This window comes from Phascolarctos cinereus, unplaced genomic scaffold (assembly GCF_003287225.1).
Source record: "Phascolarctos cinereus isolate Bilbo 61053 unplaced genomic scaffold, phaCin_HiC Scaffold_2;HRSCAF=192, whole genome shotgun sequence".
Classification (NCBI taxonomy): domain Eukaryota; kingdom Metazoa; phylum Chordata; class Mammalia; order Diprotodontia; family Phascolarctidae; genus Phascolarctos; species Phascolarctos cinereus.
Window position 1 is genome coordinate 221,664,919 of NW_027555625.1, and position 25,978 is coordinate 221,690,896.

At 42.7% G+C, this 25,978-nt stretch overlaps 1 protein-coding gene across 4 annotated transcripts in view; it reads left to right on the plus strand.

The window, feature by feature from the left end:
* Positions 1-25,978, plus strand: part of OTOF (otoferlin) — a 172,720-nt gene that overhangs the window by 84,063 nt on the left and 62,679 nt on the right. For all 4 annotated transcript variants that reach the window (XM_078149814.1, XM_020983910.1, XM_020983909.1 and 1 more), the window contains 3 exons: positions 7,468-7,541; positions 21,889-22,015; positions 22,521-22,575. In XM_078149814.1, coding sequence (XP_078005940.1) covers positions 7,468-7,541; positions 21,889-22,015; positions 22,521-22,575 — 256 coding nt within the window. The remainder of the gene's footprint in view (positions 1-7,467; positions 7,542-21,888; positions 22,016-22,520; positions 22,576-25,978) is intronic.

Genomic DNA, 25,978 nt, shown 5'->3' on the forward strand with positions numbered 1-25,978 from the left:
ACTTTGCCATATTGGTGCTAGACTTAGTGTGGATACTCAATCAATTAGCTCTTAACCCTGCTGCATCTCAGCACTCTGAAGCTCCAGCAATCTACCAGCCTCAACCTCCCCAAGAATAAGAATTATTTGTCTGTGCCCCCATAAATGACAACAAACATGAGTTTGATTTCTGTGCCCTGCAGAGAAATACACATCTAAGTTATAATAATAGCTTCTACTTCTATAGTTCTTTACAATTTTCAAAGCATTTTTGCAAGTATTGTCTCATTCTCCATCAACATGCCTGTGAAGTAGGTGGGGCAAAGATTAAATTATGAATTTAATTGTTCATTTAACTTTGTAGCCCTGAAGGGCAGGGGCACCTTATTGCCATCCCTTTTTCCCTACCACCCTCCCTCCCCATCCTGAGTAAGAGTTGCCTTATGAAATATCAATGTACTGTCCTAGGTAAGAGATAGTTTCTGATCTTCTTGGTGCCTTTATAGGGCAAATAAGAGTAGTTGAAGATCTGTGAACAAATAAAATATTTATTCCTAAAGAACTCCCCTTCCATCTCTATTTTTCATTTCCTGGTTCCCCCGTTATTGAGTATCTCCACTAGAACCCAACTTTTCTTTTCTTTTTTTTCTGTTAAGCAGTGGGGTTAAGTGACTTGCCCAGGGTCACACAGCTAGTAAGTGTTATATATCTGAGGCTGGATTTGAACTCAGGTCCTCCTGAATCCAGGGCCAGTGATCTATCCACTGGGCCACCTAGCTGCCCTACCAACTTTTCTTGAAAAAGAAAAAAATCACAATATTTCATTGGGATTTAAAAAAAAAAATCAGAACGGATTCAGAACAATTAAATAAACATTAGTCCTAAATGTAGCCATCTTGCACAACGGTGATGAAAATTAACAAAATAAATTCTAATACTCAAAAGCAGGGGTGAGGAACCTGAGGCCTGGAGGCCACATTTGGCCCTCTAGGTCCTCAAGTGCGGCCCTTTGACAGAATCCAGACTTCACAGAAGATAATAGATATGGCTCAGGTGCAACAAGTGCTTCTTTATGTACAACTAATACACATCAGAACCTACACTAGGTTTTTCTAAAACTTGTTTTCATCTCCATAGCTAAGAGAAAACCTGATTATTTTCAGGTCTTCAGATGGGCTCAAACTACGCATTGGTATTGTCTCAGAAACGAAGAAGGGTCATGTTAAACCTTGACGCTGGTAGAGCTGACTACCAGGGAAGAAGGGCATTATCCAGTAATTGTGGTAATAAAATCCAAATCTTCATTCATTAGTTTGTTCCCATATTTACACATTCTAAAGAATACGCACATAGACTTAAAGATGGAAAGGTCTTTGGACATCACCTACTCCAAGCCCCTCATTTTGCAGATGAGGAAACAAGCTCAGAGCAGGGAAGAAACTTGCCCAAAGTCAAACAGTTATTAAGTGACAAGATTAGGATTTGAACCCAAATCCTCTGAGTCCAAATAAAGGGCTCATTCCACTGCTGCTTTGTGGTATGGCCACTGATCCTACAGAAGAGAGGAGGTAACAAGCTTTTTCCCTTGTTGTACCCACCTGTGTGAAACCAACTTTCCTAAGCTGTGATCCTAACAGTAGTACCTAACAGTACCTGAGTAATTGCACTCACTGGTGACCTTCCCTCCCACTTGGGATCTGGCAGCAGCAAATATTAAGCACCCGCAAGAGCCAGGCCAGCCATTCCCTTTGAAGTTGGGTGATTCTAGACTAGAGTCTGGTTTTTTCCCACCGTTACCACATGACTTTCCAACTTGATGTACTTTCATCCTAGAAGACTCTGGCTGGGAGAAAGGATTGTGGTAGGGTTGGCAGACATGGGATGGAAAGTTGGAATACATTGGTGCCTGCATCTATGCTCTAGAGTCCAGAGTGGTTGGGTGGGAGGTAGGAGAAGGAGTGTCAGTCTTTCTCCTGTAACACTGAACCATTAGGGAAGAAGCAATTCCCAGAATTAGCCAAAAAGCAGTACAGTAGCCATACACAGCTACACATTCCCAGTGTACCTGGAAACGTGGAGTTCATTAGAGACCCTAGAAGGCTCCCGGAGAATTCAGAAGAGCTGGCTACTGCCACTCCATGCAATGAATTACACAGGTTAATTGTTCATGAGATCATAGATTTATAGCTAGAAGCAGTCTTGGAGTTAATCTGGTTCCCCCTCCTCCATTTTACAGATGAGAAAAGCGAGACCCTGAGTGAAGTGACTTGCTCAGAATTAAAGGTAGTTGGTAGTCAGCTTCCAACTCAGTTTCTCTTACTCCAAAACCAGCTCTTTCCACCGTACCCTCTTTCTCTGTTTGTTGGAGGCAAACACCTTTGGAAAACATACATTTCCTGGTTTTATGACTCCATTGCCAATGATGGTCACAGTTTTGGTTTTGATTTTTAAATAAAAATGTCTCTACGGGTACATTTGTCAAAGAAACTTATGAGTCAGAAAAGAGTCCTATCCCCCCCCTCCCCGAGTGGAAATTGGTCCAAAAAGGAGAGATCTTGAGAGCATTTTTAAAAAGACATCATTTAGTAGTGCAAGGAAGCCTGGAATTTCTACTATGTAAGCCTTATGGGCATAGACTCTCTCCCTCCACTCCCTTCACTCCCCGCCATTAGCGCCACTACTGCTGGGCTAACCCAAGCTTCAGTAATCACTAGAGATGGAGCTGTGGAATCCATCCTGGCTTCTTTCCAAGTCCTGAGGGCCCAGTGTGGCATAAGAGAAAGCTTGGCATGAGCAGGGCTTGAAATCCTGGTGGATCCATTTCCTGGAGGAAGTTATCTTCTCCCCTCTCAAAGGAGCTAATATAAAATCATTATATAAAATCATTTATTTTTACTGGACCACCGAGCCCAAGGCAAGTCTTTTGGATTTTCCAGGAACTAAATCCAATTGTGTGGACTCCCAGTCAGACCCAACTTATTTTTCATATCAGTGAATAGTATCTTAGCATAGTCTCAACACCTCTGTCGGTAGATACGTGTAAATGGCAGATGTGCCTATCACAGTTGAAGACCAAAGGTCCATACAAGGAACAACTGCTAACAAATTCAACAATTAGGATCATGTTTATGCTTTTTGAGCAGCATAGCATAGTGGGTAGAGTACTGGACTTGGGGTCAGAGAAGATCTGGGTTTAAATCACACCTCTGACACTTACTAGATGTATGACCCTGGGGAAGTGACTTAACCTCTCTGGGCCTCAGTCTCTTCATCTTTAAAATGAAGAGTTTGGACTCAGTATTCTCTAAGGTCCCTTCCAGATCTACATCTATGATCTTATGATTCATTATCCAACACAACCATTATCCTATTTGAAGTGAGGTTTCCTTAACTTATCATAATTATTAGTGGAAAGAACAGGTTTGATTTTCCAAGTCTCTAGAGATTTCACTGATCTTATATTTCCTAGGAAGGCCCAACCCAGCATGGATTTTCACATAACATTTGACCAAAAAAAGGTATGGTATCTTATTTAATTGAACTGAGGTTCATCCCTAAAACGGAATGACTAAGAGCATGCCAATTAGAATTTGTCAGGGGTTATTCTTGCTCGTGGTCATTAACCAAGTTTGGAATTTAGATCTCTATGTCTTTAGACAGACACACACCTACATTGCTAGAAATAGATTCATGTGCGAAAGCTATGGGAGTTTTAAAGGACACGAGAAGTCAGCAGAGTGATTCGGAAGCCAAGAGAAAGGAGGTAATCATAGCTTGCATTTATAAAGACAAAATATTCAGAACAACAGGTGTGGGGTGGGAGGGGTGATAATCCTACAATATTCTGCCCTCTAGTCTGACCATATCTAGGTTATGGTACTCAATTTGGGGTGCCACTTTTTTTTAGGCAATTGGGGTTAAGTGACTTGTCCAGGGTCTCACAGCTAGGGGTGCCACAGTTTAGAAGGGCCACTAGCATATAAGCATTCCAGATAAGGGGAGACTTGAGGCCAAGTTACGTGAGAATTATTTGAAGAAACTGAGGGTGTCTAGCCCAGAGAAGAGGAGTCTTATGCTAGTTATTTTTTAAATACTTGAAGTGCTGTTATTGGAAGAGAGTCTGACTTTAATTTCTTGGCTCTGGAAGGAGGAACTAGGAGCTATGGGTAGAAGTAAGAGAGAGGAAGATTTTGTTCAACATTAATGGGAAAACTTCCTAACCATTAAAGCTGTCCAAAAATGGAATGGGCTGCCTCAGGGTAGTGAGCTCCCTGTCACTGGAAGTGTTCAAACAGAAGCAAGATGATTACTTGTTGGAGATGCTGCAGACAGGATTCATTACTTGGGTAGAGGTTAGGCTGGATGACCTCCAAGATCTGTTTCAACTCCAGGGTTCTAAGAGTTCATGACCAAAAAAAAAACCCCTTCCCATTTACAAAGAGACTGAATGAGTGCTTCCTAAATTCAGCAAAGAATTTGAAGTCTTTTAAACCCATTGTGATCTTTGGCTCTGACTTTAGCTAAAAGAGAATCAACAAATCCCTGCCTAAGTGACCATCCCAAGAGTTCTGATGCCTTTCCAAGTCATGAGTTCTCAACACTCATCACTTCTTGAAGGGCAGGGACCATTTCTTGCCTATATGTGTATCTGCCTCCACTTTCTCTAGCACAATACCTTTAACGTGGTTGGTGAACATAAAGTTTTGTTGATGAATATTTAATGTTTCTTCTTATGGGTTCATTTTAATTTATTTTGCTTATTAGGAGGGCAAAGGTCATTTAACTTTGACATTACCAAGAGTCTCTTTCAAAAGGTGTTGATGCCTCTGCTAGATTTGGAAGGTCCTAGTTCTTCAAACTTAGATGCCACGAACTATTCAGAATGACATCTCTCTTCAAATGGATGAGGTTTAGCATATGGGCTAAAAGTATACCTCTAACTATATTGTGTGAGCTCAGGCTCGGAGACTTCTCCCTTGCATGTTAACGATCAGGACTGTTGGGATGGGACCTCAGCTTTTTGAGAACTATAAACCCGTGCAATTAAGTCAATATGCCAAGGAACATTCAGTCAATCAGCAAACATTTTTTGAGCACCTACTTTGTGACAGTCACTGTACTGCTAGGACCTGAGAATATGAAAACTTAAAAAAAAAAAGAGAGAGAGAGAGAGACTGCTCTCAGGGATCTTATATTCTACTGAGAGAAACATCATGTACATAAAGTAGACAGTTTCCTTAGAAGTGGTACATACTTCTTCCTGTGGAGAGAAAAAAAGTTTAAGAAGAATGTCGAATCCACTGGGTTTTATATTACTGAGCTTCTCTCTTCTTCCCTTTTACTGGTTCTTTTCTTCTTTTCTCAGATGCCAAGATAGTGGGATTTTTTGAGAATAGCAGAATTAAATAATGAGCGGGAAAGAAGAAAAGAAAAAACCTCTCAGGTCTATTCTAATCAGGACCCTGTATGGAGTCTCCCTCTCTAGTGCCCGGTACTCCAGCCTACCTGCATTAACATCCCTTTTCCCCTATTAGGTTCATTTTTTATTTATTTATGGTAGACACAACAATTTCTCACTTTCTTGTCCAAGGATCAACTTGGGAGGAAGGGATGGGCTAACTGACTTGGGTTCTGGTTTATCGGTTCTGTGTACCAAGGTTCACTTCCTTTAGTTTCGAAAGCCTTCTGCAAGCAAACAAAAGGAAGCTTGACACAGTGCCTAGCACATAGTAAAGGCTTAATAAATGCTTGTTGGAGGATGGATGGACGGTGGATTGATTGATGTACATATGTTCCCAGGGGACAGCTAGGTGGCACAGTGGATAGCGTGCCAGGCCTGGAGTCAGGAAGCTTTATCTTCCTGAGTTCAAATCTGGCCTCAGACACTTAAGAGCCATGTGACCCTGGGCACGTCACTTGCCCTGATTGCCTCACTTTTCTCATCTGTAAAATGATCTGGAGAAGGAAATGGCAAAAACCACTCTAGTATCTTTGCCAAGAAAACTCCAAGAGAAAAAGAAAAGAAAACTCGAAATGGGGTCACAAAGAGTTGGGCACAACTGAAACAACTAAACAGCAGCAACAACAAAAATGCTGCCAGCTATAGGTGCCACTTACAAGGAAGTTCTCTCTCTTCTGCCCCCATTCCCCTTCCCACTTCTGCTCCCAGATAGCTACACATACATACATACAAACACACACAAATACAAATTATCCAATAAGGAAAGCATAGAGTGGTAGAAATGGAACTTCATTGGATAGATGGCAGAAAACTTCCTCTTTGTTCGAAAGGAAGGTGAGCTCCACCCTACTGAGCAGGGTCCACATGAGTCAAGTGCCCTTCCTTCTTGGTATCCCAAGATTCCTAATTGAGGATGACTCCATGGGAGCCTGGCCAGGCAGCCTCCTAACCTATCCCCATCCAGAGGCTGCAGAATGATAGGGCCACACCCTATCCAGCCTCCTGGGGGAAAGTAGGAGGGAGAATGGGAAGTGGAGGCAGCTCAAATATCCTTCTCATTCAGTATTGATGGTGTAATGGAATACTGCACTTTGCCTCTCCTACCTCCCATTCCTCCTCCTGGCGCCAGGGCCATTGAGTTGGCTGCTAGCAACAAAGGAACATCAGAACCTGTGCCCACAATCCAGGGAATTCAACCCCCTTCACTTGGGGGAGCAAAGCCTAATCAAGCAGGAAGACGAGGTAGGAACCACCTAGACCCTTAGTGTTCCCATCCTAGGTGCCATCTCAAAACTGGTGATGAGGAGAGAAGACAGATTTGGGGACAGAATCACTTCATGCCCCCACAGAAACTAAGGAGAAGCCTAGAGGCAAAGGGATTAGAGAAAGGTACACATAGTTAGACCTCCATGAGCCAAGGCTGACTGTGGGTGGAATGCATGTTTCTCCTAGCAGTCATCTATCTTGACCGCTCTGTCATTCCAAGTGACTCTGCCATTTTTCAATCCTTCCGTTCACTCTTCTTCCTTCCTTTCCCCTGCAGAGATGGGAGTTGGGGGACACTAGTGACTCAGAGCTCCGAAGAATGATGGGGGCAGAGGAAGAAGGGTTTTTTAGGTTGCTCTATGTGGGGCCAATCAGCATAGAGAGCTTAGTTTCAAGTTTGGCTCCAGGTAGAAGATCGATATTTGCTGGTGGGCTTGGTTCTCTTTTTGCTGGAGTCCTTGCATGGGTGCAACTCCATCCTAGGAGATGTAAAGAGGGACTGGGGGGACAATCGCCCCAATGGCTTAGCTGGGTGAATTCTCAGTGGGGGACATTTAGCGCCAAATTTCTGTAGACTCAGGTCCTCTTGAGTGAAGAAGATTTGGGGAGGAAGGGGAAGATGGAAGGAGATGGAAGGAGAGATAAGAGTGCAAGAGAGACTATAAGAATGACCTAATCATTTGTTTTCTCTCATGCGTTTCTGCTTGTCTCTTTATTCTTTTCCATCTCCAACTCCATCTGTGCTTGGGGCCTCCTCTCAGAGCTGGAAGGAGTGTGTTCTCTGCCATGAAACTTGGCAAGAGTCGACCCCACAAGGAAGAGCAACAGAGACAAGGTAAGGATGCTTACCCTTGCTTTCCTCTCCTTCTAGCCCCTATCCCTCAGATCACTGTCCCCCACCCCACCAGGCTGGGCACAACTCCACCCAAACCCCAAGTTTTACCCTCTGGGATTGGCCCCATACAAACTCAACGGAGGAGAATCATTATCCCCATTGGCTGAGTTTTTTCAAAATCCTCATGAGACATACAGTCCTCGAGGAACAGGGCAGACAATGCTAGAAGAATGGGGAACTAGGACTGCATTTCCTTAGAGTGGAAGAACATACCTAGTCTCTTACAAAGTAAACAGACAGCTCCATCCCCTTCATTGACACTGCTGGATTTGCCAGTTTTTATAATACAGATTTCATGTAATCAGCCCTTCTTCCTCTGTTCCCTCAAGGGTCCTTTTCTTCCTCCCAACTTCAATGAGATGCGAAAAGCATTAAATTTAAGAAACCAAAAAGTAGCACTGAAAAGCTGGATTTGGTTTCTTCTTTTAAGTATTTAATCAAATGTTGCAGCATGACCATATTTGGATGTTGTGCCCCCCAGTAGAATGTGAGCTTCTTGAGACCAGGGGCTCTCCATTTTTTCTTTTGGTATCCCCAAAGCTTGGTGCATAATGAGGGCTTAATAAATATTTTTTCACTCATTGGTTTCCCATTGGCCTGTGAGGTCTATTGGGAAGGATAGGGAGAAGTATACATGGTGCAAACAGTAAATGCCTCCATTCATTCTTTAATTCCTCTACAGTTGGAGGTTATGCCTGACTCACTGGCAGTGGGGGGGGGGGTGTCTACAATGCTCAGTTAATTTTTTAAACTGAACCTTCCATGTAAAATTCATGAGCAGTAGAATGACTTAAAATGAAGGCAAGAACTGCTTTCATTCTTGTCTTTGTACTCCCAGAAGAATCCAAGATTCTCCAATGTCAAGGACTGCTTGGTTTTGTATTTTATATTCTCAGAGCCTACCTCAGTGCCTAGCTCACTGTCAGTCCTTAATGAATGCTTGTTGATTTGAATTTCTGTGAAAATCCCGAGTTGGGGATTCTTTTTCAGAGCCTCCCAAACACTTATTCTGTTTGGCTCCATAGGGAACAACTAGGAATGATGATTGGAAATTGTTGGGTATATCATAGCGGGGATTCTTTTTGGATATGAATTGGACTAGATGGACTGGCTGGTGAGGTTCCAACTCTGAAATCCTGAAGATTTAGTTTCAGTGTCGGGGGAAAGCCTTTCCTCCTAAAAATCAGAGTTGTACAAAGGTAGAATGAACGTGCTTTCCAAGTGAAGACTAGATAACAACTTGTAAAAAATATTGTAGAGGACTGTTAGTACAGATTGCATTAGATGGCCTCCAAAGTCCTTGTTGCCTCTGAGAGTCTGGGATTCTATGAATCTTCCCAGGGCAGCACAGTATTCCTTCTTTGTTACGTTCTTATGCTCCCTGCTACGAGTCACAGTTGCAAGGAAATCTCCCAGGAGCAGCATTAAGAGGGACAATCATTCATATTTCCTGTGAATAGAAAAACAGTGTGGTATAGTGGATAAAGAAATAGTTCCAGAGCCAAAAAGACCTGAGTTCAAGTCTTGCCTCTGATACATGGCAAGTCACTTAACCTGAGTACTGAGCAACTCTCTAAAACTCTATGTGTGGGGCAGTTAGGTGGCTCAGTGGATAGAGCTCTGGCCTTGGAGTCAAGAGGACCTGAGTTCAACTCCGGCCTCAGACACATGATACTCACTAGCTGTGTGACCCTGGGCAAGTCACTTAACCCCAATTGCCTTGCCAAAAAAAAAAAAACCTCTATGTGACTCAGAAGGTGACAGCCTGCATTAGGGGAGGGAGTTTCCTCCTCTGGGCATTCTCTGCACCATAAAATCACAGATCTAGTCCCTGTCTCCTACAAAAAACAAAGTTTGGGAAAGGGATCTGGAGTGGATTATTGCTAACAGATAATCCAGGGAAAAGAAGGAAATGAACTCCAAACACTGGAAGCACTGGAGGGATCTGGGAAAGAAAAAGAACCATTAGACATGACTGAAAATCAGAGGGGACAGGAATGGGTTAAGTAGGCAGAGTAGGTGTGGCAAGGTGAAGCTCCCTTTCTATGGCTATCATTGGGAGATGCTTCAGAGCCTCTAGACAGTCCCTCTGCTTCCCAGTATGACTGATTCCAGGTCCACAGGTAGCTCCTCAGCATAGTAATTCCCCTTCCCAGGCAAAGCCAGTCCAATCCATCCTCCCTCCACACCGCTGACAGTGATTTTCCTAAAGTTCATGTCTGTTCACGTCATTCTCCTACTCACCAAACTCCAGTGGCTCCTGATTACCTCCAGGATCAAATATAAACTACTCTGACATTTTGGGAAGCTGTTGGACAGGATGCAAGGATAATTCTCACCTAGGGTAGGGAAAGTGAGTCCCAAGTTAGGAAGGGAGCAGACATGATCCAGGCCAGGTCAATAAGTAGAATTCAGATTCCAGAGAATCTGCCAAAGATCAGGAATTCAAAATGCAGAGTGCCATGAAGTTGATATTTTGTCTAACTGAAATTGCTTCCCCAAAGCTGAAATCATTTTATTAGAGATCTACATGTCTCACATACAACTAGCACTGGCACTCTATGTGGCAATTAGACAGTGCCCACCGTACCCTTTCTTGACCTAGTCAACCCCCCACTAGACCTTAGGACCAAACTCTAGCCCTCTCTACAGTACACTACCTTGGACCAGTGGTTTCATGGGGTAGCATAAGTGTATACTAGCTCTGGGTCCATTGTATGGTAACTCCCATGTCCTCTCTATGTAAGGCCTATGACCTTACAAATCTATTAGGATAAAGAACTATCAAGTCCATAAGCCAATGATATCCTTAACAGCATATTCTTCCTGCCCATCAATTAACGAATCAATAAGTATCTGTTGAGTACTTACTACTGTAGGTGCTAGCTGAGGGGTGGAGAACCTGCAGCCTCCAGGCCACATGTGGTTTTCTAAGTCCTTGGGTATGGCCTTTTACAGAACAAATCCTTTTATTAAGGAGATTTGTTCTGTGAAGTTTGCAAAGGGTTGCACTTGAGGACCTAGAGGGCCACATGTTCCCCACCCTTGTGCTAGTCAGTGTGCTAAGTGCTAGGGATACAAAAAAAAAAAAAACAGAAACAGTCCCTATCCTCAAAAAGCTTACATTATTCTAATGGAGGAGCCAACATATACAATACATTGGTACATACAAGATAAATTCAGAGTACAAGTAAGGTCACTTTAGAGGGGAAGGCACTAGAATCTGGGGGATCAGGCAAGACCTCCTATAGGAGATGAATCTTGAATTAAGTCATAAAAGAAGCCAGAGGCCCCAAGAGGATGGAGTTAGGAGAGAGAGCAGGCCAGACATGGGGGACAGCTATTAGAAAGGCAAAGAAATGGGGAGTGGAACATTGTGTGTAAAGAACAGAAAGCAGGCCAGTATGACTGGATCATAGAGTTAAAATGTGTAAAAAGACCAGAAATGCAGGAAGGAGGCAGCTTGTGAAGAGCTTTAAATGCCAAAGGAATTTATAGTGGATCCCAGAGGCAACAGAGAATTATTGAAGTGTATTAATTAAGCTGGTAAAATGATCAGCCCCGAGGCTTAGGGAAATCATTTTAGCATCTATGTAGAGGATACATTGAACAGGGGAGAGACCTGAGCCAGGGAGACCAGTGAGAAGGTTATTTGATTGTCCAGGCCAGAAGTAAGGAGTGCTAAGCTAGGATGACAGTTGTGTGAGTAGAGAGATGGGGGCTTATGCAAAAAAATGTTGTGGAGAAAGAAATTACAAGATTTGCTAACTGATTAAATATGTGGGGTGAACAGGAGTGAGAAATCTAGTGTGACACTGAGGTTGTAAACTGGGTGACTGGAAGGACAGTGGTGCATTGGACAATAATAGAAGAGTCTGGAAGAGAGGAAGGTTTTAGGGGGAAAGACAATTATTTATGATTTGTATGTGTAGAGCTTGAGATGCCCGTGAAACATCCAGTTTGAAATGTCCATTAGGCATTTGATGATGTGTGCCTGGAGCTCAGAAGAGAAACTAGGTCTGGTTATGTAGACCTGGGAATCTTCTGCATAGGGATAATAATTGAACCCACAAGCTGATAAGGTATAGGGTATAGGAATGAGCATAAGGCATAGGGTATAGGAATGACAGGGTATAGGAAGGAAAGAGGGCCCCAGATAGAGACTTGGGCAAGATGTGGATGAAGATCCAGCAAAAAGAGATGAGATGGAGCAGTGAGGCAGGTAGGAGGAGAACCAGGAGAAAGCAGAGCCATAAGAACCTAGGAAAGAAGGAGTATCCCATAGGAGGAAGTTGTCAGTAGTGTCGAAGGCTACAGAGAGATGAAGAAGGATGAGCACTGAGATGCAGAGTGTTTAAAAGTGAGAGTAGAGGAAGGGGAGACAGTGCAGACAGCTTTTTAAAGGAGTGTAGCTGATAAGAGAAGGAGAAATAAAGAATGACCAGTAGTAGATAGGATCTAATGAGGGGCTTTTATAGGAATGGAAATGACATGGCAACTGGGAAGAAGTCAAAAGATAGAGACAAATTGGAGATTGGAGGTATGATAATGGGAGCAGTCTGCTTGGGGAATAAAAGGAGAGAATTATATCAAGAGTTCATGTAAATGGATTGGCCTCTTCAAGGAAAAAGGCCATCTCTTTGTCAGAGAGTAGAGTGAAGGAAGAGATATTAGGGAAAGATATTTGAATGATATGATTTGATGAGGAAGGAAGAAAAGGGACTTTTTGGCAAATGACTCTAACTTTTGGTGAACTCTAGGGCAAAGTCTGCACCTCAGAAGGTGGGTGTGAAGGAGTCATCTTGAAGACTTGAGGAGAGAAAAGAAGGTTAAACTGTGACTGGTGAACAGAACAGGGAATTGAAGAGAAATGGAAAAAATTGACAGGCTGCAATGTGGGTCCAGTTGATATTAGCATAAATTTCTAGTCACCTCAGTACAGTTTCATATTTTCCTCTAGGACAAGTAGATGACATTGTTATAACAGAATTCCATGGCACGGATGCTGTGGAAAGATGAATCTTTGCCTGAGAGACTGGGAAGAGAATGGTCCAGAAATGAGAAGAGCTGGGTGACAAGGAAGGCCATAGAGGCGGAAAACTTCTTTCAGGCACAGGCTTTGGCCTCAATGGGAAATACAGTTCAAAGGAACCTCAGTGGTCATGTAGTCCAACCCTCTTCAACAGCATAACACCCCATGAGCAATGAGTGGCTGACCACACAGAGAGTCAGTGCCATGTGGAGATGGGTCATGCAAATCTCTGTAACAAAACAAGGAGTTCACCTAGTATTGTAGAACTGAATAATCTTGGTTAGGATGTCTAAGACCATAAGGATGGCATTATGCCCCTGCAATGGGAGTAAGCCTGTGATGAGATCTAATTTTTATGGCAACTCAAAGTCCTTAGCCCAGGTATAGACTTCATGTGACTCAACATCCCAGCAGTAGCAGCCACCAGAAATGCTGGTGATGGAAAGTCTTAAATAGGCCCCAGGGACTCAGCACCTGGCTGTTATTGCACAGACAGGGAGCTCTGCCCATCAGATCTAGCCTGGAAGGATGAATATATGCAAGAAGAGGTTTAGGAGTCCACCCAAGACCAACCTGGGTGTGAATGCCACACCAGCTCAGAGGACAGATCATTAGGCTTGAGTGCAGGTGTCCCATTAACTAACAGAGCTGGTCAAAATTCTGTGATTGTGGGGCAGCTAGGTGGCACAGCGATAGAGTACCGGCCCTGGAGTCAGGAGGACCTGAGTTCAAATCCAGCCTCGGACACTTGAGCTGTGTGATCCTAGGCAAGTCACTTAACCCCAATTGCCTCACTAAAAGAGAGAGAGAGAGAGAGAGAGAGAGAGAGAGAGAGAGAGAGAGAGAGAGAGAGAGAGAGAGAGAGAGAGAGAGGGAGGGAGAAAGAATGTTTCAAAATTCTGTGACTGAAAGGTTTGTAGAGGAGCTTGTCAGGGTGATTGATCTATCAAGTGGCCAAATTCAAGTTTCCAAAATTGCCCATCTGCCCACAAATTGCAATGTTGGGAAATCCAATCAATAAGCACTTACTAAGTGCTTCCTGTGTTCCAGGTACTAGGAATACAAAGAAAAAATTAAGACAGCTACTGCTTTCAAGAACTTTATATTCTGTTGGGGGAGACAACATGTACATATATAAGTCTATATAAGATATTTACAAGGCAATTCGGAGGGAGGCCGGCACTAGCTTCTGGGAATTGGGAAGGCTTCCTGTGGAAGGTGGGGCTTGAGCTGAGCTTTGAAAGAGAATAAGGGATGGAGTGGGACTAAGTGAAGAAGGGGTGCATTCCAGGCATGAGGAAAACCAGTGAAAAGGCATGAAGTTGGAGGTGGAGAGTCATGTGTAAGAAGCAAAATGAAGCCCAGCCTGGCTGATGCATAGAGTGCATGAGGGGGAGTAGTGAGAAATAAGGCTGGAAAGGTAAGCTGAGGCCAGTGAAGGGTTTCAAATGTTCAACAGAAGAGTTTATCCTTGATTTAAAGGCAATAGGGAGACATTGGAGTTTATAGATCAGGTCAGTGAAAGGATTATAGGTGATGGCAAAATCAATGCAATTGATTGACTCGCCAGGTGATCTGGAGGTCCTCTAAGAACAGCGTGGGCAATGATGGTGGACTGTGTCCCAGTGGGTTGCTGCCATCATGCTTCATATGTACCTTTGGTTGTAAGTATCTCCACTCAGATGGCAAAATTCTTTTTTGCTCGGGTCACCTTGAGGGAAAAGTACATGCAGGGTTAGGGCATAGAGGAGAAGTCTCTGTGGTGCGTGAGAGGATAGTGTCTACATGTATCAGTCTCCTGGTTTCAGACCTGTTTCAACAGCTCTGGATCCATCAAGATAGGGGATGAGGTAAGGCATTTCTTCTAGAAAGGGCTCTCCTTCTCAGGCATCCTTTGGGAAGCCTTGGCACTTTTTAGTTAAGACAAATGAAAAACAACATCCAGAGGGAGAACCTAGGGATAAAGCAGCAGCTATGTACAAAACAGATTGTTGCTGGTCTGTCGTGGGACCCTCTAGGGTAATATGGCCTCGATTTTGCGTGGATCCATTCCTATCACCCCAACATTATCATGCATCTCGGGTACTCCATGTACTCTCAGACTAGGATTTCTCTGACTTGGCAATTAGCGGATCCTTTCATAGGCCCCAGAGGGCGTCTTGGACCAGTTTGCCAAGCTGGATAGGATTCTAGAATTAAACCAGAGTAACATCAGGTTAAACCATTACTGCTCCATTCTAGTAAATCTTGAAACATGGGATTGATTTGTCAGCCTCTGGAAGACTGAAAGGGCATTGGACACCCTAAATACCATTTTTTTACACGGTAGGTCTATTGATCACCCTAGATCCAGACCAGACCACGTAAGTCATAATATTATTTGTAAATACCACTATCTCTTCTATTGATCACCCTAGATCCAGACCAGACCACGTAAGTCATAATATTGTTTGTAAATACCACTATCTCTGACCAGTGATTCATTAGATAAGGTATTAATAGTGGCAGTGAAAAGAACAGCAGATTTACATGTTAGGGACCTGGATTCTAATCATGTCTTTGCCTCTTAGTATCTATGTGACCTTGAACAACATTGTGGATAGTGCAATAGACTTGAAATCAAAAAGACCTGGGCTCAAATCAGGCCTCAGATACTTACTAGTTGTGTGGTCCTGGGCAAGCTGGTTAACTTTTCTATGCCTCAGTTTTCCCATCTGTAAAATGAGAAGGTTGGACTCAATGATCTCTTAGATCTTTTCCAGCTTTAAAAACTATGATTGTATGACCCCAAGGTATTTAATTCAATTGAATAAACACTCATAAAGTTCCTGCTTTGTGCCAGGCACTGTGCTAAGAGCTGAGGATGGGAAGGCAAAAATGAATCAGTCCGCATCATCAGGGACCTTACTTTTTATTAGGATGGAAATAATGTGCAAAGCAAATTAAATACAAGACCCATGCAAAGAAATTTCCAGGAAGAGGGTAGAGGTCTAATATGAAGGGCAATTAGTTAACAACAAAATGGGAGTTCCATTAACTTTTCTGGGGCTCAGTTTCTTCAGCTGTAAAAATAATCAGGTTGGATAGGTCTCTTCTAACTCTAAATCAATGACCCTAGAGGCAAGGGAAATCACTCCAAGATGGCGTTGGTGTTCCAGGCCCTAGAACTGTGACTGAGCCTTTGTGCCTCAGTTTTCTTATTAATGAATAGCACCAGGGCTCCAGCAGGGGAAGAGGAAAGGTGAACAAACTCCTTCTTCTGGTTCTTTGCCTATGGCTCCCACAGGGACATCCCATCAAGAGCAGGGTCATGCCAGACTAAGCTTATTTCCTTTTTTGACAGAATTTCTAAACCAGGAAATAAGGGAAATGCTGAGGAAATAAGTTACCTGAATTTTCTCCAAGCTTTTGGTAAAATTATCTTATATTATTCTCATACAAAAGATAGATACATATTAGACAATAATACAATTAAATGGATTCAGAACTGGTTGGATGGAGAGATTCAAAGAGCAGTTATTAATAGTTCCTGTCACTATGGCAGGAAGTCTCCAGTGGAGTGCCCCAGGGATCTGTGCTTGACCACGGACTAACATTTTTGTCAATGATTTGGATCAAAATGGAGATGGTATGTTCATCATATCTGCAGATAATACAAAGCTGATAGAGAAACCTAACCAAGTATGTGACAAAGCCAGGATCCAAAAGGATCTAGAGCCATGGTATCAAACTCAAATAGAAGTGGGGGTCACTAAACTATACGTAAGAAACTTGAGGGCCGCATATAGACTTAGAAAGCCATGTATTAATGTTATCTATCTTCTATTGTATTTTTATTTATTTTGGTAAACATTTCCCAATTACATTTTAATCTGGCTCTGGTATGGTCTGGTTATAAGCTGGTTTGCAGGCCATGTGTTTGACACCTCTGTTTCAGAGCTTTAGGCTGAATTTAATAAATGGAATTCAATAGAGATAAATATCAAGCCTTGACCTCTAGCACAAAACAGCAACTTCCCAAGCATAAGATGGGGAAGGCAACGATAGACAGCAATTGTTTTGAAAAAGGTCTGGGGCCTTAATAGACTGCAAGCTCAATATAAGACAGCAGTTGATATGGAAGCTGAAAAACAAGCTAATATTATCTTGGTCTTCGTTAAGAAGGGCATAATTTATAGGAATACAGAGATGGTAGATAGTACCATTGTATTCTGCTCTCATCAGACCTCATCTGGAGTGTTTTGTTCAGTTCTGGGTTTCATAGTTTAGGTATGGCATCAATGAGTTGGAAGGTATCTAGAGATGGACAACCAGGACAATACAGGGCCATGAGTCCATGACATATGGCAATCAGCTGAAGAAACAGGGTATGTTTAGTCTAGAGAAGAGAAAACTTAGGGGAGACATGAAAGCAGTCTTCATGTGTTTGAAAGACAGTCATAGGGACAAAGGGTCAAACTTGTTTGGTTTGGCTCCAGGTGGCAAAACTAGAAGCCATGGATGGATGTTGCAAAAGTGACAAGTTCTTCCTAAGAATTAGAGTTCTCTCAAAGCGGAAAAGGCTGCCTAGAGTGGGGATGGATTCCTCTCCTTGGAGGTCTGCAAGCAGAGGCTGGATCACCACTTGTCAAGTGTTTTATAATGGAGATTCCTTTGATGTATCTACATTGGACTAGATGGCCATTGACTCTCAAACTCTTTGATCCTGTCATCGCTAGTGTGGTGGATAAATGATTCTGGCTGACTTGGAAATGAGGTTCCCACAAACTGAATAACCTACATGGGGACTACATTTCTGCCTTTACTATACTAAATCAATTATCAGTTAACAAGCACTTATTAAACCCATCCCAGTCATCTTGATTTTGGACAGGGAATTCTGGTGTGAGATCCAGTTAAGTACTGGAGGTGACATATGGATGGCTGGGTAGAGTCAAGAGTATAATGGAAGCCAACCTTCCTCAAATCCCATGTGGTAGCTGGATCATTCTCTGCCAGAGAACCAATCTTGGATGCTGTTGGGATCGATAAGAACAGATTCAGTCTAGGCTAAGCACTTGAAGGATTTCCCTAGTTAGAGCACAAAGGCTTGTTCTTCTGGATCATTAGTGCAGATCAGAGAGAGCACCTACCCCTCATTTTAACTACCACAGTGGTAGCATGGCATCTATGGTGGTCATACAATCATACTGTACATTTAAAGCTAGAAAGGACCTTAGAGACAAATTATTCCAACCTCATTATTTTATAGAAGATGAAACTGGGGTTCAGAAAGAAGTGATGCCTGAAGTCACATGGGTAGTACATGACAAAGCAAGAATTTTAGCTCAGGCCCTGAGACTCTTTCACCTGTACCACACTGAATCCCTGCCCTTTCTCTGGATCAGTACCATATTGGTAAAATTTGGGGTGATTCCTAAATTCACAATAGCTTGGGCCTTTACAACCTGAAAAGTCAAGAAGAGATGGGCCATAAGAAAGAAGATGGGGCAGGGCCAGTCTAGACTGGGATGGAGGCCAAGTGAGGGACCACTTCTTGGTGGCAGGCAGGTTTGCCCTTTGATAGCTCCCTAGGTAGAATTACATGATGATGTGGAGGAGACAGAGAGGAAGTAGGTACATTACTCCCAAACTGCACTGGTTTCCAAACATTCTATCAGTCAACCAGCTCCCAGTGGGTAGGTTATTCTTTGGTATTTTTCCAGCACATATTTGCCCTTTGATAGCTCCCTAGGTAGAATTACATGATGATGTGGAGGAGACAGAGAGGAAGTAGGTACATTACTCCCAAACTGCACTGGTTTCCAAACATTCTATCAGTCAACCAGCTCCCAGTGGGTAGGTTATTCTTTGGTATTTTTCCAGCACATAATGGTAGCAATGGCAAGTAATTGCTGGATTCAAGACAAAAAAAAAACCTAAAAAAATGTTGAAGAATACAGTAGGAAATGCCAGAAGGCTGGCCATGACCTGACTCAAAATATGTGCATATTGCTGTATGGGTATCTGCATGTCAGCTAATTCATCCCTGATGGGCACGGCCACACACTTCAAAAATTGGTCAAACTGATCTAATTCAATTCAACATAGATTGGTCCAAATGATCCAATTCAAAAAACATAGATTGGTCTAACTGACAAAATTCAATTCAATAAATATCTCTGTACCTGGCAATGTGTTCCATTCAAAAAAATCTAAGAGGGTACTAGAGAGAATATCTGCTTCCACAGGCTTTAGGGCAAATCATTTCATTGGCCCATTTCATGGCTTGAAGGATTCTGGGAGGGAGACACACAAACCTCTGCCCACCAGCAGCCATGCCCTCCAGTTCCCTGTTACACAAGCATAATTCCCTGCCCTCAAAGAGCTTACATTCTACTGGAAGTATACAGCTTTTCCATGAATAAATAAATACAAAATACATAGAAATAAATGCAAAATGATTATAGGATCACAGATTCAGAGCTGTAAGGTCATAAAGTCTAACCCTGTAAATTCAAAATGTAGAACCTGAGACCCAAAGAGGTCATGGCCTGCCCAAGGTCACCCAAGTAACAAGTGGCAGAGCTGTGATTCAAACCCAGGTGCTAAATCCAGGCCTCTTCCCACTGGACTTTCAGAAGGAAGGGCACTAATAACCAAAGATCTCTTGAAGGAGGTGACATTTCTTTTTTTAACAACATTTTTTTCCAATTACATGTAAAGATGATTTTTAACATTCATTTAAAAAAATTTTTGAGTTCCAAATTTTTCTCCTTTCCTGCCTCCCTAAAATGTCAAGCAACTTGATATAGGTTATATACGTGAAATCATGTAAAACATATTTCCATATTAATCATGTTGTGAAAGAAGAAACAGACCAAGAAGAAATATAAGCTACATAAAAAAAGAAAGTGAAAATAGCACTTTATAGCAGCTCTTTTTGTGGTGGCAAAGAATTGGAAACTGAGAGGATGCCCATCAATTGGGGAGTGGCTGAGCAAGTTGTGGTGTATGAATGTAATGGAATACTATTGTGCTATAAGAAATGATGAACAGGCTGACTTCAGAAAACCTGGAAAGACTTATATGGTCTGATACTGAGTGAAGTGAGCAGAACCAGAGGACTTTGTACACAATAACAGCACGTTATGCGATGACTAATATTGTTAAACTGAACCTCTCAGCATTAAAGGATCTAAGACATCTCCAGAGGCCTCGAGATGGAAAATGCTGTCCACATCCAAAGAAAGAACTATGGAAGTTGAATTGCTATCACTCATTTTTACCTTTGGTTGAGTTTTGTTTCATCTTTCTGATGGTTCCTCCTATTGGTTGTAATTTTACTTACAACTCACTAATGAAAATATGTTTAATAGGAGTGTAAATGTAAAGCCTATATCAGACCGTGTGCCGTCTTGGAGAGGGTGGGGGGGGGGAGGATGGGGGAGAAAAATTTTCAACTCAAAAGCATATGGAAGGGGCAGCTAGGTGGTGCAGAGGACACAGCACCAGCCCTGAAGTCAGGAGTACCTGAGTTCAAATCCGGCCTCAGACCAAACACTTGACACTTACTAGCTGTGTGACCCTGGGCAAGTCACTTAACCCCAATTGCCTAAAAATGGAAAAAAACAAAAAAAAACAAACAAAAAAACCAAAGCAAATGGAAGTGATTGTTGATAAATCAAAATAAATTAATAAAATTTTAAAAAATACAAAAAAAATGATACTGGGGTGCTAAAAAAATAAATAAATAAAAACAAGTAGGCTTTAATCTGCAGCCAGACTTCACCAATTCTTTCTCTGGATGTAGATAGCATTTTCCATCATGAGTCCTTTGAAACTGACTTGGATTTTCTATTGCTGAGAAGAGCTGAGTAATTCATAGTTGATCATCACACAGTTAATGTTACTGGGTACAATGTTCTCCTGGTTTTGCTCATTTCACTTTGCTTCAGTTTGTGTAAATCTTTCCAAATCTGCCTTCTCATCATTTCTTATAGCACAATAGTATCCCATTACATTTATATACCACAACTTGTTCAGGCATTCCCCAATTGATGGGCATCCCCTCAGTTTCCAATTCTTTGCCACCACAATAAGAGCTGCTGTAAATATTTTGTCCATGTAGGTTCCTTTCCTTTTTCATGACCCCTTTGGGACACAGATATAATAGTGGTAATGCTGGATCAAAGGCTCTGTCTGCACAGTTTGATTGCCCTTTGGGCATAGTTCCAAATTGCTCAAGAATTTTACATTCATTGAATCTTGAAGGGAGCTGGGGATTCCAAGAGGAGGAGGTGACAAAGTGGATCATTTTAGGCATAGGGGACAGCCCATATCAAGACATAGAGGTGGTCTTACCTATCAGACTGGCTAATACTACAGAAAAGGAAAACGATAGATGTTGGAGGGAAAAATTGGGACACTAACTGTTGGTGGTGTTATGAATTGATCTAACCATTCTGGAGAGCAATTTGGAACTATGCCCAAAGGGCTATAAGACTGTGCATGCCCTTTGATCCAGTAATACCACTACTAAGAAAGAGCAAGACAGCAAGATAGCAAGAGGGCGTGAGGGAGAACAAAATGTAGTCAGCCTGGAAAGCAGCCTGGCATCAGACTGTAAAGGGCTTTAAATGCCAAGCAAAGGAGTTTGTATTTTATCCTAGAGACAACAGGGAGTCTAGATATTTTTGTATGTACCTGTAGTCACCATTAGAATTTAAGCTCATTTGAGTGGAGAATGCTTCATTCTTCGAACTTGTATCCACAGTGCCTAGCACAGTGCCAGGCCCACAGAAGACTCTTAATAAATGTTGTTGTTACTAAGTCTTTTTTTCAGTTGTGTCTAACTCTTTGTGACCCTATTTGGGGTTTTCTTGGCAGAGATAACCATAGTGATTTGCCATTTCCTTCTCCAGCTCATTTTATAGATGAGGAAACTGAGGCAAACAGGGTTAAGTGACATGCCCAGGGTCACACAGTTAGTAAGTGTCTGAGGTCAGATTTGAACTCAAGAAGATGAGTCTTCTTGACCCCAGGCCCAGTACTCTGTCCATTGCACCACCTAGCTGTTCTCTTAATAAATACTCTTTGATTAATTGATTGATAGATTTGGGGGAAGTTGATGCTGGTTGGAATGAAATACTCTCTTTCTAGTTGACTCTTCAGAATCAGCCCTCTCTTTCTTTCATTTGATAAGCAATGACTATTGTAAGAAATCCCAGACATCCTAGAATTCCTGCCTCCTAACCATCCTAGTTCTTCCACCAGATGAGCCAGCTGTACTTGAGATGGAGGACCTTGACCGCCTGGCCATTCACCTTGGGGATGGCCTGGACCCAGACTCTATTTCCTTGGCCTCTGTCACTGCACTTACTACCAATGTCTCCAATAAGAGGTAAGAGGAGAATCACCCCTCTGGCCCATGAACCTCAATCACCAGCAGGCAATAGACTTTGCCAGGCTTTACCAAGACTTGGGGTGGTGAGGAACCAAGTGCCTGGGCCCCGTTGACCCCATTTCTCATGCCGCTCACCATGGTTCAATGGAAAGAGTGTTGGAGTGGAGGCAAAGGACCTCTGTTTAAATCCCAGCTCTGCCATTTGATATCTATGACCTTGCTAAAGTTATGCAACCTCTCTTGGCCTTAGTTTTCACATCTGCAAAATCTGGGGATTGGACTAAATGTCTTCTAAGATCTCATCTACGTCTGAAGCTATGATCATCTTTTATTTATTTTCAACTCTGTCCCTATCCACAACCCATTTTCTATGGGAGGGTAGAACAAAGTTGGCTGTAGAGCTCACAGCTCAGACCCTATGAGCCTCCAGAGCTTTTATCAGGCTCCCTTCCCTCTCTAGACCAAGCCAAACCACTGAGGAGTGTGCATTTCCTTCCCTCAGGTCCAAGCCTGACATCAAGATGGAGCCGAGTGCTGGACGGCCCATGGATTACCAGGTAGGTTGGAATTTGAACTCAAATGCTGCTCAGACCTGGATTCTCGTGAGTTCATCCAGCTCCATAGGTTCACAGGCTATGTGCAGGGTCATAGTAATGTCCTTATGATCTGGCAGTGAGAGGAGGAGTTGGGAGAAAGGGACGCATTTGTCGATATAAATTGTCATGACCGTTTGCTATTTTTTTAATCTGCTTTAACTGCCTAAATGGAGGTAGGAAAAATTGGTCCTGTCACATGCTGACCTAGAAAAGGACTGGAAATGTTTGACTAGTGGTTAAGGTAGATTTGTTGTTGTTGAATCATTTCAGTTGTGTCTGACTCTTCATGACCTTATTTGGGGTTTTCTTGGCAAAGATACTGGAGTGGTTTGCCATTTCCTTCTCTAGTTTATTTTACAGATGAGGAACTTGAGGCAAGCAGGGTTAGCTAGGTAAACTAGTAAGTGCCTGTGGCCAGATTAGAAGTCTGGAATGTGAGTTTTCCTGACTCTAGTCCTGTCGCTCTATCCACTGTGCCACCTAGCCACCAGATAAGGTAGATGTCTACCAAATAGTTGTAGTGATCTTGAGCAAGCCAGCACTCCAGGTCTCAATTCCCTCATCTGTAAAAGGAGCTCTTGGTTCTGGAGCTGGCTTTACTGCTAATGAGCTCTGTGACCTTGGGAAGGCCATCCTTTTACTCTGGGCCTCAGTTTCCCCATCTGTAAAATGAAAAGACTGATTCAAGGAATTCTAAGGTCCCTCCCAGCTCTAAAATTCTACAATTTTGTGACTTAGGCCTCAGTGTCTTCATCTATAATACTTACCAACAGCTGCCTCATACTAGTTTAGTGAGGATCTAAGGAGACCCTGTCTTCCTTGAAATAACCCCATGGGATGGGTAGTAGTAGCTACATTATCATGATACATGATACAGAAAAGGGAACTGAGGCTCAGTTCATTTTCTGAAGTAAGAGGAGTCCATGCTCAAGGAACTTATTTAATTTATTTAACTAATATTTATTGATTTCAAAACAATGATCCAGTGAGGACATGTGTACTTCTGGGGCATAGCCACCCTGGTTCCATTCACCCTGATCTGGGGGTTTGCCTCACACCAAGCACACACCAAGTCCAATCAGGAGTTGGTCAGCCCTGCCAGGATAGCAAACTGACCATGAGGAAGGCATTCTGCTCTTCTCAATTCAAGGGAAGTCAGGAAGGGAGCAGTTAGATTTATTCACTTCCTTAGGCCAAACCTGTGCTTTCTTCGGTGTTAAGAATGCTCCCCTCTGCATGGGAAAATCAATCATTATTCTGCAATTTAAGGAGTTGTCTAAGGCACTGAGATGTGCAGCAATCTTTCTAGAGTCACACAGGACAGGATTTGTCAGAGAATGGACTCGAACCCAGGTCTTCCTGACTCCATGGCCAGCTCTCTAGTCATGACTCCATCCACCTCTATTTCTTTATGCTTGAAATTCAGTAAGATAGCCAAGCATGCTTTACAAATGGACCCAACCGATCCAGGGTAAGAAGACCCTACATACCTATGACTGTACCAATCAGAAGTCAACCTGTGCCCAAGCTGGTAAAATCTCTTTGGTAGCTTATGATTATATCCTACAGATTCATTGTCACTCCAGTTGTTGATGTGTCATTGAAAAAGGCATTCAGCCAGCCTGCTTCAAAAGCAAAGCAGCTTGCCCATGTCCATCTATCATGGAGAAAGCCTAGAGTCATTGTTACCTTTGTCTGATGCCAACTTTATAATGACTTTTACTATCTGTTCAAATATGGCTCCTAGAGTGCAAGGTCTTGGCACTTTACTGGGCGAGAAAGATTTGCTCGTGGCTTTTTTTTTTTTGCTCTTGCAATCAGGGTTGAGTGACTTGCCCAGGGTCACACAGCTAGGAAGTATCAGGTATCTGAGGTCATATTTGAACTCAGGTCCTCCTGACTGTAAGGCCAGAGCTCTATCCACCTAGCTGCCCCTGCTCATGGCTTCTTTCAAGCTACTCTCGGAACTGTACAAAAGGACTATAACATGACGTGAATTTATTTAAAAAAAAAACAGCAACATATTTTATTTCTTTTAGTTCTTCCAAAGTTGAAAATATCAAGACCTATTGCTAAGGAGAAAAAAACAAAACAAAACAAAAATCATGTCTCTCTCTCTCTCTCTCTCTCTCTCTCTCTCTCTCTCTCTCTCTCTCTCTCTCTCTCTCTGTCTCCCTATCTCTCTCCCCCTGCCTTCAGTCTCTCTCTCTGTCTCTCCTCTCTCTCCTGTCTCTCTCTGTCTCTCTCTCTGTGTCTGTCTCTCTCTGTCTCTGTCTCTCTGTCTCTGTCTCTATCTCTCTCTCTCTCCCCCTCTCCCCACCCAAAGTCCTGGGATGCAAAACAATCTGTTCTGGGACAGGTGAGTGCAGGAGGCTAGGAGGGAAGATGGCAAACAAAAACCCCTCCCGAATACTAAAAAACAAACTAACAAAAACAAACCCTGTTCAACAGAAACTGTGATAAAAACAGGACAATGCAAGACAAGTAAAAATGAAGAACAGTGGAGGGGGAAAAAAGGAAAGCAGCTTGACCAAGTCCATGATCCTAGGATTAAAGGATGACTATCCTACCACCTATCAGATAGAATTGTTGCAAGATAAATACTTTGTTACTTCAATTAAATTCATCAAATGCCAACCAAGTGCAAGGCACAGAGATAAAAAATAACAAAGTGCCTGCCCTTAAGCTGTTTATAATCTGATAGGATGGATAAGATACACAAACAAATCAGTTAGATGCAACTAGTGAGAGAAAATAGCAATCAACAAACATTTAAGAAGTATATATCATGTGCCAGACACTGCTGGGGATAACAATAATAATGTCTTATGGTTTGCAAAAAAATTAGAAATAATATCTTATTGGACCCTCAACCCTGGGAGGCAGGTGCTATTATTAGCCCCTTTATAGTTGAAGAAACTGAGGCAGGCAGAGGTTAGTGACTTGAGCAGGGTCACACAGTTAGTAAGTGTCTGAGGCTGCATTTGACCTCAGGCTTTCCTGGCTCCAGGCCCAGCACTCTAGCCACTACATTATGAGACTTAGTAAGAAATGGCTATTTTCTCTAGGCTGGAGCTCAGAGGTCAGTTCCGTAGGTCACTTAATTTGCCCTGCATTTATAGCAACTAAGTGCTTAGCAGGGCAGCTAGGTAGCTCAGTGGATAGAGCCTCAAGCCTGGAGTCAGGAAGACTCATCTTCCTGAGTTCAACTCTGGCCTCAGCCACTTACTAGCTATGTGACCCTAGGTGTCACTTAACCCCATTTGCCTCAGTTTCCTCATCTGTAAAATGAGCTGGAGAAGGAAATGACAAACCTCTCCAGTCTCTTTGCCAAGAAGAATCCCAAATGAGGTCATGAAGAGTC